The sequence below is a fragment of the Cebus imitator genome, unplaced genomic scaffold, assembly GCF_001604975.1.
Source record: "Cebus imitator isolate Cc_AM_T3 unplaced genomic scaffold, Cebus_imitator-1.0 Scaffold318, whole genome shotgun sequence".
In the NCBI taxonomy this organism is placed as follows: Eukaryota; Metazoa; Chordata; class Mammalia; order Primates; family Cebidae; genus Cebus; species Cebus imitator.
The window spans coordinates 679,058-694,954 of record NW_016107633.1 but is presented as its reverse complement, the minus strand read 5'-3'; the positions used below and the strand labels follow the sequence as shown (position 1 = coordinate 694,954).

Sequence of the window (15,897 nt, the reverse complement as noted above, 5' to 3'; positions counted from 1 at the left end):
AAAAAAAAAAAAGAAAAAATGAAATAATATTCTTACCTCATACCACGTACAGAATTACCTCCAGACTGATTAAGATTTAACTGTCAGACGCCAACATTAAAAACATTTAGTATATAATAAAAATGAATATCTTTTGAGAAAGATTTCCTAAACAAGATATAAAGCATTAATAAATAAAAAGAGTAGTTAATTTGACTATAGTAAATATGATAAAGAAAAAAGCAGACAAACAAAAATGGTAATATTAGTATCAGATAGCAAACTACAGACCAAAGAAAATGAGACAAAGAGGGGCATCACAAGATGAAGAGAAGACCATGGCACCATGAAGACAAAATAATCCTAAATCTGAAAATGCCAAACACCAGAGCCTCAAAATACATGATCCTCAAAATACATGATCCTCAAAAACAGATGAAAGGAGAAATAAATGCACAATTATGGTTGGGAACTTCACTCTATCCAAAAATGAAAAATGAACATATTATGCACTGATATTTCACAGAAGATATACATTGACCAATCAACATAAGAAGTGTTCAACTTTCTTGGTAATGGGGGAGAAACAAATTAGGACCATAATGAGATATGCCATTTTATACTCACTAGGCTGAAAAAACTAAAGAACCTAACAATATCAAGTATTAAAGACGATGTTTTATGAAATTGTTCAGATAAGACGAGGGAAGTGAAATGTGTACAACCATTTTAGGAAACAACAGAGCATCATCTAGTAAAATTCTCCTTTCGCTTACCTTATAATTCAGAAATGCCAGTCCAAGGAACCTTACTAAGAGAAACTCCTACACATGAGCCTCGGGACACATAAATATGAATTTATGGCAGCACTGTTTGTGAGAACAAAAAACTATAAGCAAACATTTTCAAGCTCTCTCTGAAAATGGATTAATACGTTGTGTTATATTCACACAATTGATTATAGCGGGAAGAAAATGAGTGAACTATAGCTATACGCATCAGGAATGTTAGCAATTTACTGGTGAATAAAGAGTGAAACCTCAGAAGACAATATAAACCATAATACACTTTTTATAATGGTCAAAAAAAAAGGCAAAATATACACACAAAAATACTATGTAACAACCTTTTATTTTTTTTTTGAGGTTTATCAGTTTTAAATGGCATTATAAAAAGATATGTAGATATGTTAAATTTATTTTTCTGACTTTATTGGGATAAAACATAAAATTTACCATTTTAAGATGAAACAATCTTAAAACGTAGCAGGAAGACAAAGCTAAGGGGGGCAAATATTTTAAATTTTTTAAATTACCAAAACTGACAAGCAAAAACAGTCTATCTGAATAGCCTATATTTATGGAAAAAAACCTGAATTTTCCTACAGAATAAGCAATGGAATAACAAATCTTTTTTTTTTTTTTTTTTTGGGGGGACGGAGTTTCGCTCTTGTTACCCAGGCTGGAGTGCAATGGCGCGATCTCGGCTCGCGGCAACCTCCGCCTCCTGGGTTCAGGCAATTCTCCTGCCTCAGCCTCCTGAGTAGCTGGGATTACAGGCATGCGCCACCATGCCCAGCTAATTTTTTGTATTTTTAATAGAGACAGGGTTTCACCGTGTTGACCAGGATGGTCTCGATCTCTTGACCTCGTGATCCACCCGCCTCGGCCTCCCAAAGTGCTGGGATTACAGGCTTGAGCCACCGCGCCCGGCCAACAAATCTTAAATAAAGTGGCTATGTATGCAAGGGAGGCAGCATAGGAAAGGGAAAGGAAAGAAACACATCAACAGATGTAGGAAGCAGGAAATGTTCTTGTACTTGGTGAAAGGTTTGTAGGTGTTCATTACAATCTTTTTAAAGGGGGATGAATGAATATATTAATAAAATCCAATGAAAGAAAATAAAAAACCAGGACATGCATTGACTAATGATGACAGTGTGTCATAAATCACTATTTACAATTTTTCTAATTCTGCACACCTAGGGAAAATTATATAAGTCAGAGTGGGGCTGGGAGTGGTGGCTCATGCCTGTAATCTCAGCACTTTGGAAGGCCAAGACAGGCAGTTCACTGAAGGTTGGGAGATCGAGACAAGCCCGGCCAACATGGTGAAACCCTGTCTCTACTAAAAATACAAAAATCAGCCAGGCATAGTGACGCATGGCTGCAATCCGAGCTACCGGGAGGCTGAGGCAGGAGAATTCCTTGAATCCAGGAGGCAGAGGTTGCAGCAGGCCAAGATCAAACTACTGTCCTCCAGCCTGGGCAACAGAACCAGATTCTATCTCAAAATTAAAAAAAAAAAAAAAAGGAGTCCTGCAGAGGATCATAGTTAACTTCATGGTCTCTGAAGACAAACACCTCAGTGTGAAATTCTATCAATACTCCACGCTACTTCTGTGGCCTTTATTGCCCTTTCTTTGAAAGGGCTGTGGTAAGGATGAAGTAAAACAGCACATACACGGTGCTTAGTAAGGCACCAGGAACCAAGTTGGCAAACAATGCATTAGCTATTGAGTCTATAGTATGAGACCTATCACACTTGTGTTGAAGTTGACAGTATAAACATAAATAAGTACACCCAGGGGAAGTATAAATAGAAAGGACTGTGAGATGCCTGTTGAAGCCAATGTTGAAGAAGTGATCACAGTGAAAAGACAAGTGAAGGTCATCAGAAGAGGGAAAAAGAAAACAAGTGGGCAAAATGCTATAAAAGATTAAGTATGATGATGTGGGAAGAGTTTCTGTTGAGTTGAGACACAGTAGAGCATCATGGTTAAGAGCTGGGTACAGAGCCAGAATACTCGGGTTCCAATTCCACTTCTGTCCAGGAGCAGTGGCTAACACCTGTAATCCCAGCACTTTGGGAGGCCAAAGTAGGTGGATCACTTGATGCTAGGGGTTCGAGACAAGACTAGCCAACATGGTGAAAACCCATCTCTACTAAAAATACAAATATTAGCTGGGCATGGTGGCGTGCACCTGTAATCCCGGCTACCTGGGAGTCTGAGGGAGGAGAATCGCTTGAAACTGGGAGGCAGAAGTTGCAGTGAGCCAAGATGGCACCACTGCACTCCAGCCTGGATGACACAGCAAGACTCTGTTTCAAAACAACAACAACAACAACAACAACAACAAAACAGATTCTACCTCTGCCAAGCTAGATGTCCTTGGCAAATTGGATTTTTGTTATCGACTGAAAGTTTGTGTTTCCTTAAAAGGGAGGGCCGTTATAAAAGTAATTAAGGTGCAGTGAGGTCATAAGGATAGGGCTGAGAACTGTCAGGATTGGCACCCTTGCAAGAGACACCAGAGAGCTTCCACTGTGTGTGAAGGCACGGAGGGAAGGCCATGTGAGCACAAAGTGAGAAGGCAGCCATCTGCAAGCTGGGAAGACAGCCCTTATCAGAACCCAGCCATGCTGGTACCCTGACCTTGGACTTGCAGCCTCTAGACCTGACAGAAAATACATTTCTGCTGTATAAGCCATAAAGTCTACAGTATTTTATTACAGCAGCCACAGCAGACTAACACACTTTTCTAAGATTCACTTTTCTCATCTGAAAGGCTGGGATACTCTCAGTTCCTGCCTACAAGTTGTTAGGAGAAAAAGCATGTAAAATGTTCATTTGTGGCCAGGTATGGTGGCTCACACCTGTAATCCCAGCACTTTGGGAGGCTGAGGTGGGCTGATCACTTGAGGCCAGGAGTTACCAGCCTGGCCAACATAGCAAAACCTCTTCTCTACTAAAAACACAGATTCAGCCAGGTGTGGTGGTGTGTACCTGTAATCCCAGTTACTCAGGAGGCTGAGGCACGAAAATCACTTGAACCCAGGAAGTAGAGGCTGCAGTGAGCCAAGATTGTGCCACCACATACTAGCCTGGGAGACAAAGTGAAACCCTATCTCAAAGAGTAAAGGGAAAGGTAACAACTGCTTAGGTGTATGTGGAACAATGAAGACTTTCATATGTGGCTGGTAGAAACATGAAATGGTACAGTTACTCTGAAACTGGTGGTTTCGATTAAAGCTAATCATGTGCCCACACATGATCTGGCCAGTCCACGTGTATGTATATTCTCAACAGAAATATGGGTTTATATCCAACAAAAAATACAATCAAGAATACTCATAAGAGTAGTCTTCATAATATTCCAAAAATGGACACCAAGTCAAATATCCATCAACAGAAAAATGGGTATATGTAGTCTATTCATTCAATGATGGTAATAAACTAACTCCAATTATATGCAGCCACATGAATGAATCTGAGTCATAAAGATTATCAAAAGAACTCAGGGCAGAGTATGTACTGGGGGGTTCTATTTACATGCCTTCAAAACTAATGTATGGTGATAGAGTCTAAACACTGGCTACTTTTGTAGAAGAGGATATTGACAAAGAATGAGCACAAGGAGCCTATTAGGTGGTAAAAACACTGTATTTCTTGACCTGTGAGGTGGTTTCTCTGATTTGCACATACATAAAATTTTACAGAAATGAACCTTTATGATTTGTACACTTATGTGTAAATTGCCCCTCAGTACAAAAATAAGGGAAAAAATAAATAAAGGAAGGTCTTGTGTAGATGTCTCTTCAAAGAATGAGAAGACTCCTCCAACAAGCTTGGTTGTTCAGGTGAAACAGACTCAACAATATTTAGATGCTGCTGGAGAGGTAAGAGCATTAAAAAAAAAAGTTTCCCCAAGGTATCAGAAACATCATCATTTATTTTAATGATGAGAGGGGATGAAAATATAGAAGAGGCAGGAAATAAATGAAGAAACATCTTCCCTGATGCAGCAGAGAGATTCATATATGGCTTCTCATGATCCCCAAGTTATGGTGCTCATACCCTTTTATAGCCCCCCCATTTGAATGTTGGCAGGACCTTGATTTGCTTCTAAAGAATAGAATATGGCAAAGGTGATGGAATGTACATGATAAACATAATTTTGTAAGACTGTAGCATCTGTCTTGCTGGCGTCTCACACAGTAGCTTGATTTGAAGAAGTGGGCTGACTGTGATGATTAGCTATTAGCTGCCTATGACAGGCTTGTGCAGACCCAGCTAAGCTGTGCCTGGACTCCCAATCCACAGGGGGAGATCAAAAATGAGTGATGTTTTCAGCTACAGTGTTTGTGGTAATATTGTCACATTTTAATAGCAGTAGATGGCTAGTACACCTGAGAAGGCAGAAGGTGTGATCTAGATTCTATTGGAGAAATTAGCCATGGCCAGGAAGAAAACTCTTCCACGGAAGTGAGAAGGAAGCTGCAGGGATGAGACAGATGCACATGAATCAGTAAATGTCAAAAAGCAAGAAAATCAAGGGTATAGCCTTTATTCATAAAGTACAGGTATTGATCGACTTACGACCTATGCAACTTACGACCATTCGACTTTACGACCACAATCACTAGCCACGACTGCTCCTCTGTAGATTTTTGGAAACACTACAACATTTTGATGTGTATCAAGAATATCGCTACCGCCTGGCAGGCTGTGACGACAAAGTACGTGAATGGCATCTGGAAAAATTGTGTTAAGCGCTATGTTAATGATTTTGACGGATTTGACAGTGAACATGAACTTGAAACGATTCGGGAAAAAATAGTAAAACTTGCTAAAGACCTTTCTTTGGAGTGTGAAATGGAAGATGTCGAAGAGTTGCCAGACAAAGAATCCGGAGAACTTACAAATGAAGAGCTAATCGAACTGGAAGAAGAAAGAGTGGCAGAAGAAAGAAGAGAAGCAGAGAAAGAAGAGGAGGAGCCAGAAAGAAAGTTCACCACTAAGGGATTATCAGACGGTTTATCTTTACTGAATAAACTTCCTATACATTTCGAAGCAATGCACCCAAACATCAAACGGTTTGCAAGGATTGAACAGATGGCGCACGATGTGTTTCGTCTGTATTGTGAAATTTATGAAGAAAAAAAGAAACATACAATTCAGACAAAGCTCACCATGTTTATGAAAAAACCAACTCCGGTAACCTCAACTGCTGCCTCAGATGACGACATCAACGATCCGCGGCCAAGCACCAGCGGCCAATAAAATGTTTCGTACATGTTTATATATTTTGATATGTTTTGCAATTGGGAAAATGTTTCCTATGGTATTTTTTACACCTGTATTTTGTATTTTTGTATGCACCTGTATTTTGTAATTTTGTATGTTTTGCAAATATTAAACCAATTGTACTGTTAATGCAGTGTTTTACTTAAACCTGACGAATGTAAAAATAAGAAACAAAATGGTGTAGAGATGATACAAATGGCATAAAATGAACAAAGAAAATTATGATATATAACAATAATGAAAGAAAATTATGATAAAATATGGCTTGAAGATTTTTATAACATCATTTCACAGTACTGTACATATAGCCTACTCAACTTACAACCAAATCGTGTTACGACTGGTCTGTCAGAACCAATCGTGGTCGTAAGTTGAGCACTAGCTGTAGGTCAGATGCTCTGACATCAGTGGCAAGGGTGGTGGTAATATATGGAACATGTAAGTGGATACAGATATTATACACAGGGCTGACCAAAGGTACAGGACACATGTGGGGAAAACAGGGAGGAATCCGTTAGCGTTATGCAGGCAAGAGATGATTATCACTTGGCCTAGAGTACTAATGCTGGAGCTGATGGAACTGGTAAAGGTGACGGATTCAGGAGACGTGAGTGATGTAAAATGGTCAAGATTTGGGGATGGTTGGATATTGGGTATTAGGGAGATGGAGGTGTTGAGGGGTTGTCCATGTTTGTTTTTAGCTTTCTCCACTCACTGTAAGGGCCATTAGCGGAAAATGGGGAGATTATGCGATCCTTTTGAGGCATGATGAGTGTGAGGTGCTTCTAAGACATTCAAGTGAAGATGTGGAATTGGGGAGAGGAGTGAAAGCTGGCTGAGCAGGCAAGAAGGACGCTAGAGGGGCGAAAAGGTGAATCTGCAGTGTCACAAATCCACCTGCTTGATGGCTTTGGCTTCCCTTGGCAGCCCTGTTGTGGGACTGACAAAGGCAATTGTCACTTTGAGGTTTTCTAAGACAGGAAGACCAGAAAACAACAGGAATAGGGAGTGCTTCTGCGCATCTGATACACAAATGAAAGGATGGATGGATGGATCAATAAACGACGGGCTGGAGGTGGTGAAAAATAGTGGGATGCAGAGTGTAATTTGAAACAGTAATCTGCAGGAAAAGAAAGGACTGTCTTCTGAGTGCAGAAGCACTATTCCTTATGACTAACACTACATGAAGATTACTAACAGGTAACTTCCACGGAGCCACTCTGGGTCAGGCAGTGTACTAGGCAGTCTCCTGTTATGCAATCACATTCCTAAACAACCCAATCATGCAGAAACTAGCAACATTACCTTTCAAATGTAGGCTATGTTTATCAGATAAGTATGTGTTCACTATACCCATAGGCTCTTCTCCTTGGGCATAAAAAAGCTAAACCACATTTTTCAGCCTGATACAACATGTAGCCTAATACCCAGTTCTTGTCAATAAAATGTGAATGGAAGTGACGTGTGTGTGCAAATGGAAATGACTACTGCCATTCTCTCCCATTCCTCTGGGCCAGGACAACCTTAAAGCTGCATACTGACAACAGAATGCTCCTGATTCCTAAATAAGTACAGGGTACAGAGCTTTCCTGCTGACCCACGCTGGACTATGGCATGGATGAAAAAACAAAACAAAACTTAATCTTTCAGTCACCAGGATTTTTTTAGTTTATTTTTCAGAGGAGGTAATTAACTCAGCCTAACTTGTATACCAAAGGCACAGTGATATCACACAACTTCTCTAGAGTCATGAGGCTAGTGAGTGGCAAATCATTAAAGCTTAGAGTCTGTCTCCTACCTAATATATTCCAACCTGAATAAAGGCAAGCAGTGTGTGATAGCAGTGGGAAGATGGGGGACCATGGGGTCAAGGGCTCCATGACTGCCTAAGACCACAATAAAGCTGCCCATGGCATTACAGACACAGTGATGCCCAGGTGGTCTGCAGGCTGCCCTGATACCCATTGCCAGACTGTCAGTCACCAACCTGCACAGGTGCTTTGGGAGAGGCCTCTTTTCACTGTCCACAGTTCCTGCCCATGTTCCAGCAGGTAGATCAGCTCTGGTTTGGGAACAGGCTGCCCTGTGCGTGGAGAAATAAATGGAGTATGGTAAATAGGAAAAGACAGAAAAGTCTGAGGTGTAAAGGGGATACATACTTTAACATACTGCAGTGAAACCCCAGAAAGGGCCCTCCCGTACCTCACCAAAAGTATTTTCTAATTAACCTAAGTCAGTAGGATTCAACCACCCTGTGCATCAAAACTACCTAGCAACACCCAGTTCCAAAAACAGAACAAATTAAACCAAATCTCTGAGCAGAAGGATTGAGTACTGGCGGTTTTTAAACCTCCCCAGGTGATTTTGGTGCCCACGATGGTTGAGAAACACGGGACTAAATCGCCTGATGAATGGCATCTACTGATCATCAGTTGTGTGTGGCAGGCCGGGGACCAAAGCTGAAAGTGGAGGCCTGCTGCTCTGCAGGAGTACGGGCCGGGGCCCTAGACCAAGGAGAAAAAGCAGACAGAGAGAACGGGGTTGGCACTGACCAAACCAGGAGCCAGCAGCACCTCAGGGCTTCTCATTAGATGAAGTACTACATTATTTTCAGGGTGAAACTGGCATGAGGTGGTCTTCTTCCACATGCAGTCACACACATTTTGCCAACTGTGAAGGCTAAAAGACAGAAGCCTCTGGAGAGAAGTCAATGACTGAGGCACGGGGACCCAGAAGCATCAACTGGAAAATCTTGTCCTGGCATGCATCCAGCTGTCACTTAGCAAATGTTCACCATAGGATTACACACACTAAAACGCCATATACACACCCAGCAAACGTTCTCCCATTGGTGCTGAGCTGGGTAATGAGCAGTGTTAAAGGGAAATCAGGCCTGCCTCCTCCCACAGGGACATGGCTCGTGTTGGTCCCTCCTCCTGGAATGCTGTTCCCCACACATCTCCTTTTGACTGCTAATCACAGTTGTCATAAAGGAATACCGTGTTTACTTCATTAATGACTGATTCCTTGTGAGGACGCAGGGCTGGGAGAGCCCTGTCAAAGGTAACCATTTGAACACCTGGAAGAAGCCAGACCTTGGGCCTCCATTAATTCCCACTCAGACCAACTTCTGGGAAAACTGGCCATTAAAGGTTTAGGTGGGAGAGCATTTGGTATTTATTCATATGTTAAATAAAACAGACACATGTGGAACACTTGCTATGTTTCCAGTTCTAGCACTTCACAAATATTAGCTAACTGGCTGTGACAGGTTACTATAAAAATGGCAAAATCAGGGCTGTGCAAGGTGGCACACGCCTGTAATCCCAGCACTTTGACAGGCTGAGGTGGGTGGATCACAAGGTCAGGAGATTAAGACCATCCTGGCTAACAAGGGGAAACCCGTCTCTACTAAAAATACAAAAAATTAGCTGGGTGTGGTGGCACACGCCTGTAGTCCCAGCTACTCAGGAGGCTTAGGCAGGAGAATTGCTTGAATCCGGGAGGTGGAGGTTGCAGTGAGCCGAGATTGCACCACCGCACTCCAGCCCGGGTGACAGAGCGAGATTCTGTCTCAAAAAAATAAAAAGGCAAAATCAAAATGATATTAGGTCCCAGTAAGTTCATGCTGCCTCCTCAAGGCTGGGAGTTTGAGGCTACTCTTTCTACTGAGGAAGAAATTAGCCAACAGCTACAGGAGTGTTAAAGACTCAGCTCTAAGCCAACGCTCAACATTCAAGAGACAGGAAAGAGAAAAGAAAAAAAGAAGAGCTTTCTTAGCATATATACATGCCATTTGATAATGTGTCTAAGCTGCCTCTACATATCTCCTGTAGCAGCAGAGGAGCAAGGCACAGGCCTTAGGAAATAAGGGTTAACTGTACAGGTGCCAGGGGCCAAAGAAACCTTTCAGCTGAGACTGTGTTGCTTAGAAAGATACCAGCAGCACTGATAACAAACACCTTCTTAGTGCCTGTGTCAATCAACCGCTCCTTGCAGAACCTTCCATTATTCACAGGTCCTGCTAACTGGGCTGTGAGGACATCTGACTCAACCAAGCTGGGCCAATTACCTCTTATGGAAATCTGGGATAAGGATGTCAGACTGAGGCCAGCTGTGGTAGACACCGGGATAAAAGTGTTGAGGAGGACTTGTTCCTTACACGATAATCTCTGATGGAGACACAGGGAAACCCAGCAAGAGGAGGTCAGACCACAATATGCTGAGGCTGCAGGGGTCAGAGAAGGTTGGGTCCTCAGGCTTCTGGACTAGCCATGCCTAGAAAGGATGAATTCAAACAGGCTGTGGGTCCCCTACATGGGAGGGTAATGAGGTCTTACCCAGTGAGATTAGGAGCCTGCAGGTCTCCAGCATCACCTCCTGGTACAGGGTCCTCTGGGCCAGGTCCAGGTGCCCCCATTCCTCTCCAGTGAAGGTCACAATCACGTCTTCAAATGATACTAATGCCTGGGAAGCCAAACAGAGGTGACAGGTGGCTGTGAAGCTATTAGATGAAATTAGAGCCCATTTCTTGGATATCAGCAAAGGGTCCAGAGACCCTGAACCACTGAGCATCTCCTGAGAACCACTGAGCTCTGTGGAGGCAATGGTGCCTTTGACAGAATATAAGGATGTGGGAGAGAAAAGCCTCCTATGTTGGAAGCCACTGGAAAATGATACAAGACAATGATAATCTTTCTACTCAGCAATGCCAAAAATGCTGCTCCCGCCTCACCTCTTGCCCTCGAGGCTCTCATTCCCTCTCCTAGCTTTTGGTAGGGCCAGACTCCCCCTGGAGTGATCCCCTAAAACAACAGCAGGATCTGGGGAGTCCCTCCCCAAAAAAGGTACCTAGAGAGATGCTCTCCCAGCACTGAAGGATAGGACTCACGTCAGTCACAAGGGTACCCGCTCCAGTTCCCTCAATAGAGAAAATTATTGAGACTCGCATTTTAGACCTGAGGGAATAGAGGTCGAGGGCAGCCAAGCGATAGCTCAAGGTTAGAGCCAAAAACAGGGACTTCGCCTTACAACCCCTGTCCTGGATTCAGGCCCCTGGGTTGGAAGTGATTAGCCCTGCCCCCTCATCCCACCCTCTTCTGGGATCTCCAGATCCTAGGGCATCAAAACGGAGAAGCGCAGATCCCAGGATTCCCCCGTATTACAGCGGATGGGACGGTACGGGCGGTGACCCGAGCTCGCGCGGGCTGCAGAACCCTCCACTCACCAACGCCGGCGCCGGCGCCGCCATGGGCCCAGGGGGCCGAGTGAGGTCTTGAGAGGAGGCGAGGAAGCCAGTCCGCCGGCGACCCCTGGCTCCGGCTCTGGGCTGCGAGGGACATCAGTCCCTGCCGCCGTGTGAAATGCATACAAGGTTCGCGGGGCCGCCTCCGCGCGCCGTGGAAACACAGGGCTGGCACCGAGGCCCCAGGAAGCGTTTTGCAGACGCTTGTGGGGGTGGGATCGCGGCTGATATAAAAGCGTGTGAGTCCTTTCCTTCTCACTGTTCGTTTCTACGCGGCCTGGAAAAGTGGTCCCTGTCCGGCGTTCTGGCCGCTGTAGTATCGGTAATGACTGCAGCCACAACCGAACGGGTCTGAAGACTCGACGCCGGAAGTCCCGCCCACGCCGCTACGGGAAACGCCCCTCTGCGCCCTTCGTCTATGGCCCGGCGCCGGCTTCCGTCCCTTGTAGCACTGCCTTCTGGGTAATGTAGTTTGACGGAATCCAGGTGGTACCTGGAGCGCACTTTCTGTTCTCGGTAAACCCTACTTCTCAAGGTTCCCAACAGAGGGAGTGGCTTATTTTCCTCTTAAAGGAGAGGCACACAGATTTCCGTGGAAATGACCTGAGGCAATCACCCACTCTCAAAGGTCGCTACCAAGTGACCCATACCTTGACTTTCCTCCCTCTGTACCACTGCGCCAGCACTTCATCTCTCTGAGCCTTGAGATGGAGATTCCTAAGAAAGGTGATGGTAATTATTTAATATGATAATATTAAAATTTCCCCTATCAGTAATTTTCAGATGACATCAGCATTACCTGGAAATTTGTTACAAATGCAAGCTCTCAGTCCCCACTCCAGATCCCACTGAGGCCGGAGCAGGTACCCTGGGGGTGGGGCCCTGCATTCTGCTTAAGATGTCCAGGAAAAGTGGATGCTACAAACATTTGAGAACCGGACTCTTTAAATTTCAGTAAATAAATGAGACAAAGCCACTTGTTTGGTGGGAAGTAACTAAGAACTGCTTAGCACTGGGCCTGGAACATACCGATAAGAACATAAAAGCTATTGCTGTTATTATTAATATTCTGTATTATTGGCAACATCATCACAATACACTGCTGGGGGAGGGACTGAGATACTTCTTTGCAGACTCTGATATTTGTCAAAACATAAAATATGTTGACTGATTCAATAGGAGCCTCAGAATAGTGTTTAAATTTTTACATAATACTTTGCCCCATTTGGTGTTGCCACGGAAATGTAAACTAACATGGCACACTGGTGGGTGTGTTTTATGGAAAGCTACGTACACTTCATTCCTGTTTTAGCTAGTCCTCAATTTGGTCTAATGTCTGACCCTACCTCTGGAGTTGAGTCTGGCCTCCTACCTCAAAACCATAAAAGCATTATGAGGAAATTGTCAGGCCCAAGGGTGAGGTGAAGAATTCTTAGACATGATACCAAAGCACAAAGGGGACAAAAACCTGATCAATTTAAAAAACATTTGCTCTGGATATATATAAAATGAAATATTATTCAGCCTTTAAAAAAGAGGAAATCCTGCCATGTGCAACAATTTGGATGAACCCAGGGGGCATTATGTTAATTTAAACGACCCAGTCACAGAAGAACAAATACTATATGATCCCACTTATATGAGGTATCTTAAACAGTCAGGCTCATAGCGGCAGAGAGCAGAATGGTGGGTACCAGGTCTGGGAGGAGAACTGGGGAGATATTGAACGGGTACAAAGTTTCAGTATGCAAGGTGAATACTTTCTAGAGATCTACTGAAGGGTCTCAATCACGGGTCTTAGTTTCCACATTAAAAAATCAGAAAAAGAAAAGAAACAAAAGGATTCAGAAAAAGGATGTACTAAAGATCAAAATAGAAATCAATGAAATAAGCAGAAAAAACTTAGAGAAAATCAGTGAAACTAGAAGCTTAAGATCAATGAAATTGATAAACCTAGCAAAGTTTTGTCAAGAATTAGAAAATATACAAATTATCAATATGAGGAATGAGAAAACATCTCTATAGATCCTATAGGTAAAAGTTAATAAGGAATATGAATGTTTTTATGCTATAGGTTGCTGCAAAAGTAATTGAGGTTTTTGCCATTAAAAATTATGAGTGGAGATTTTGGCTTCTCATATTAAGAAGCATGTGAGAATGTAGAATATATAGGATAAATAATGGAATGGAAATCCGATGACTAAATAAGTGGATTTTGCTAGAAAATGGTCAGGGCTTATCAGTCCTATTATCTCTTTCTGGTTCCTCTGGAGGACAGCACATCCCAGCTTCTCTTACATGTGGGGCTATTTGAGTGGGCCATGGAAATGAGCAGAAGTGATCGCAAAATTGTGTTTTCATTGTTTTCTCATTTCTGCTCCATCCTGGGGTGCCTCTTTGGATATAATGCTTTCACTTTTCACAGTGCCCAGAATTATTGACCTCTTCTGGTGGGCTACATGTCTGGGTGGGTGAGCTGACAGTGTCTTGATGAGACAAGATCTGGTGACCTTTAGTTGCTGGGCATAAGCTGTTTACTGAGGCTGGAGCTTTGAATAATTTCTCACATTTGCTGTACTCATAAGGTTTTTCTCTGGTGTGAACTCTTTGGTGTTCAAAGGGGTCAGAGTAGTGATTGTCAAATTTAACCACTGCTCCAGATAGAAAGGCAGGGTCCCCAGCTCACATCTCTTAGGAGGTACACTCATAAGGCCTTTATCCAATGTGGATTTGCTGATGCTGAGCAAATCTCACTTGCTGTTAAAGGCATTTCATTTGCTACACAGACTTTTCTTCAGTGTGAACTCAGATGCATATTGGGAGTGGAGGCCTGTCTACAGAATTCCCCATATTCTCTACACCCATAAGGCCTTTTCCCCAGTGCAGACTCTCTGGTGCTGAACAACTGTGAAATTGTGGCTGAAGGCATTTCCAAATTCACTGCACTGGTAATGCCTTTGCATGATGAGAAAGGCTGCTGCACATGGTACGCTCTTGTGTGGCTCCCCCGTGCTAGGAGTGACCTTATGCTGGAGAAAGCCTGCTGTGGCTAGAAAGTCCCCATCCTCCCTGCATGGGAAAGGCTCTTCTGACATGTGGTTGTTTCAGGTCTTCATAAGCAAGATCCTGCCCTACTCCTTTCTGATGGACTTCTCTGTATTCTCTGCACCTGTTGCTGGGGAATGTTTACGCTCACTCAGAATTTTCTCCACATACCACATGCGTATGATTTCTGCCCTGGGTGTGTTACTTGGTATCTAACCAGGTGCAAAGTGTCTTTCAGAGTAGATCACACATGGCCAGGTGTGGTGGCTCATGCCTGTAATCCCTGCACTTTGGCAAACTGAGGTGGGAGAATTACTTGAGGTCAGGAGTTTGAGGCCAGTCTGGGCAACATGATGGGACCTTGTCTCTACAAAAAATTTTAAAAGTAAGCTGGGTGTGGTGGTGTGTGCCTGTAGTCTCAGCTACTTGGGAGGCTGAGGTGAGAGAATTGCTTGAGCCCAAGAGGTTGAGGCTGCAGCTGTACCACTGCACTCCATCCTTCATAACAGAGTGACATCCTATGCAAGAAAGAGAAGAGGAAGGAAGGAAGGGAGGGAGGGAGTAAAAGAAAGAAGGTTTGGAATAAGATCTGAGTGTATGTGGGAACTGACGCAGGAGACAGAGCTGAACAAAGGCACAGAGCAGATCTGCAGAGATCAGTTAGGAGTCTGTCAGCATCATGCAGGCAAGAGGTCATGATGTTGTGGACTAGGGGGTTAGTGGTGGAGCTGACTGAGTTGACGCAGGTGATGAATTCGGAAGTGTAGGATGTAAAACGGAGAGAACTTGGGATGTTGGGTTTCATAGTGATCAGCTGGGTTAAAATGTTGAGGTTTTGTGTGAGGTTTTTTTTCTACTCCCTCAATTTTTTGGATGGCAGAGCCAGTCACTACAACTGGGGAAGTGGGAGCAGCAGACAAGATCATGAGTTCCTTTTTAGGCCTGATGATTCTGAAATGCCTTTGAGACTTTCACATGGGGATATGGGATTGGGGAGAAGGGTAAAGTTTTGGAACAAGCTCCAAGAGGCTGAGGAGGGGTTGGCCAGAAACATGCAGCTGACTGTGCAGTCTGAGGAACTACCAGAAAGGGAGACCGTCAATCTCTGGTGGTACCAATTAACACAATGATGGCTCCTAGGTACCTTCAGCAGCCCAGATGTGGGACAAACAAGACCAAGAGATACCTCAAGGTTTTATGGGACAGGAGGAGGAGGTAGACATGGAGAAATGACTGCTTCTGAGTGTCTGACAAAAGGAACAATGCATGTGCATACAGACAGATAGGTGGATGAAGAAGGTGGGAAATGGTGGGATGCAGAGTGTAAATGGAGACAGAAACTGATAGAGGAAGAAAGGCTCTTTTCTGTCTGAGTCCAGACAGAAATGTGCACTCTTGGTAGAAATGTAAATTAATGCAGCCATTATGGAAAACAGTATGAAAATTTCTCAAAAAACTAAAAATAGAATTATCATGTGATCAAGCTATCCTAGTTCTGCTTACATATCCAAATAAATTGTGACCGGTTTGCCTAAAATAT

General features: G+C 43.5%; 1 protein-coding gene across 1 annotated transcript in view; it reads right to left on the bottom strand.

Moving 5' to 3' along the window:
- The window catches only part of ZNF599 (zinc finger protein 599), a 16,130-nt gene extending 3,513 nt beyond the window's left edge, over positions 1–12,617 (bottom strand). Inside the window, exons 1-3 of the mRNA XM_017504207.2 lie at positions 11,295–12,617; positions 10,408–10,534; positions 8,055–8,150 (exon numbers count right to left, since the gene is read on the bottom strand). Coding sequence (XP_017359696.1) covers positions 8,055–8,150; positions 10,408–10,534; positions 11,295–11,318 — 247 coding nt within the window. The 5' untranslated portion in view covers positions 11,319–12,617. The remainder of the gene's footprint in view (positions 1–8,054; positions 8,151–10,407; positions 10,535–11,294) is intronic.
- Between the last annotated feature and the right edge of the window lie 3,280 nt (positions 12,618–15,897).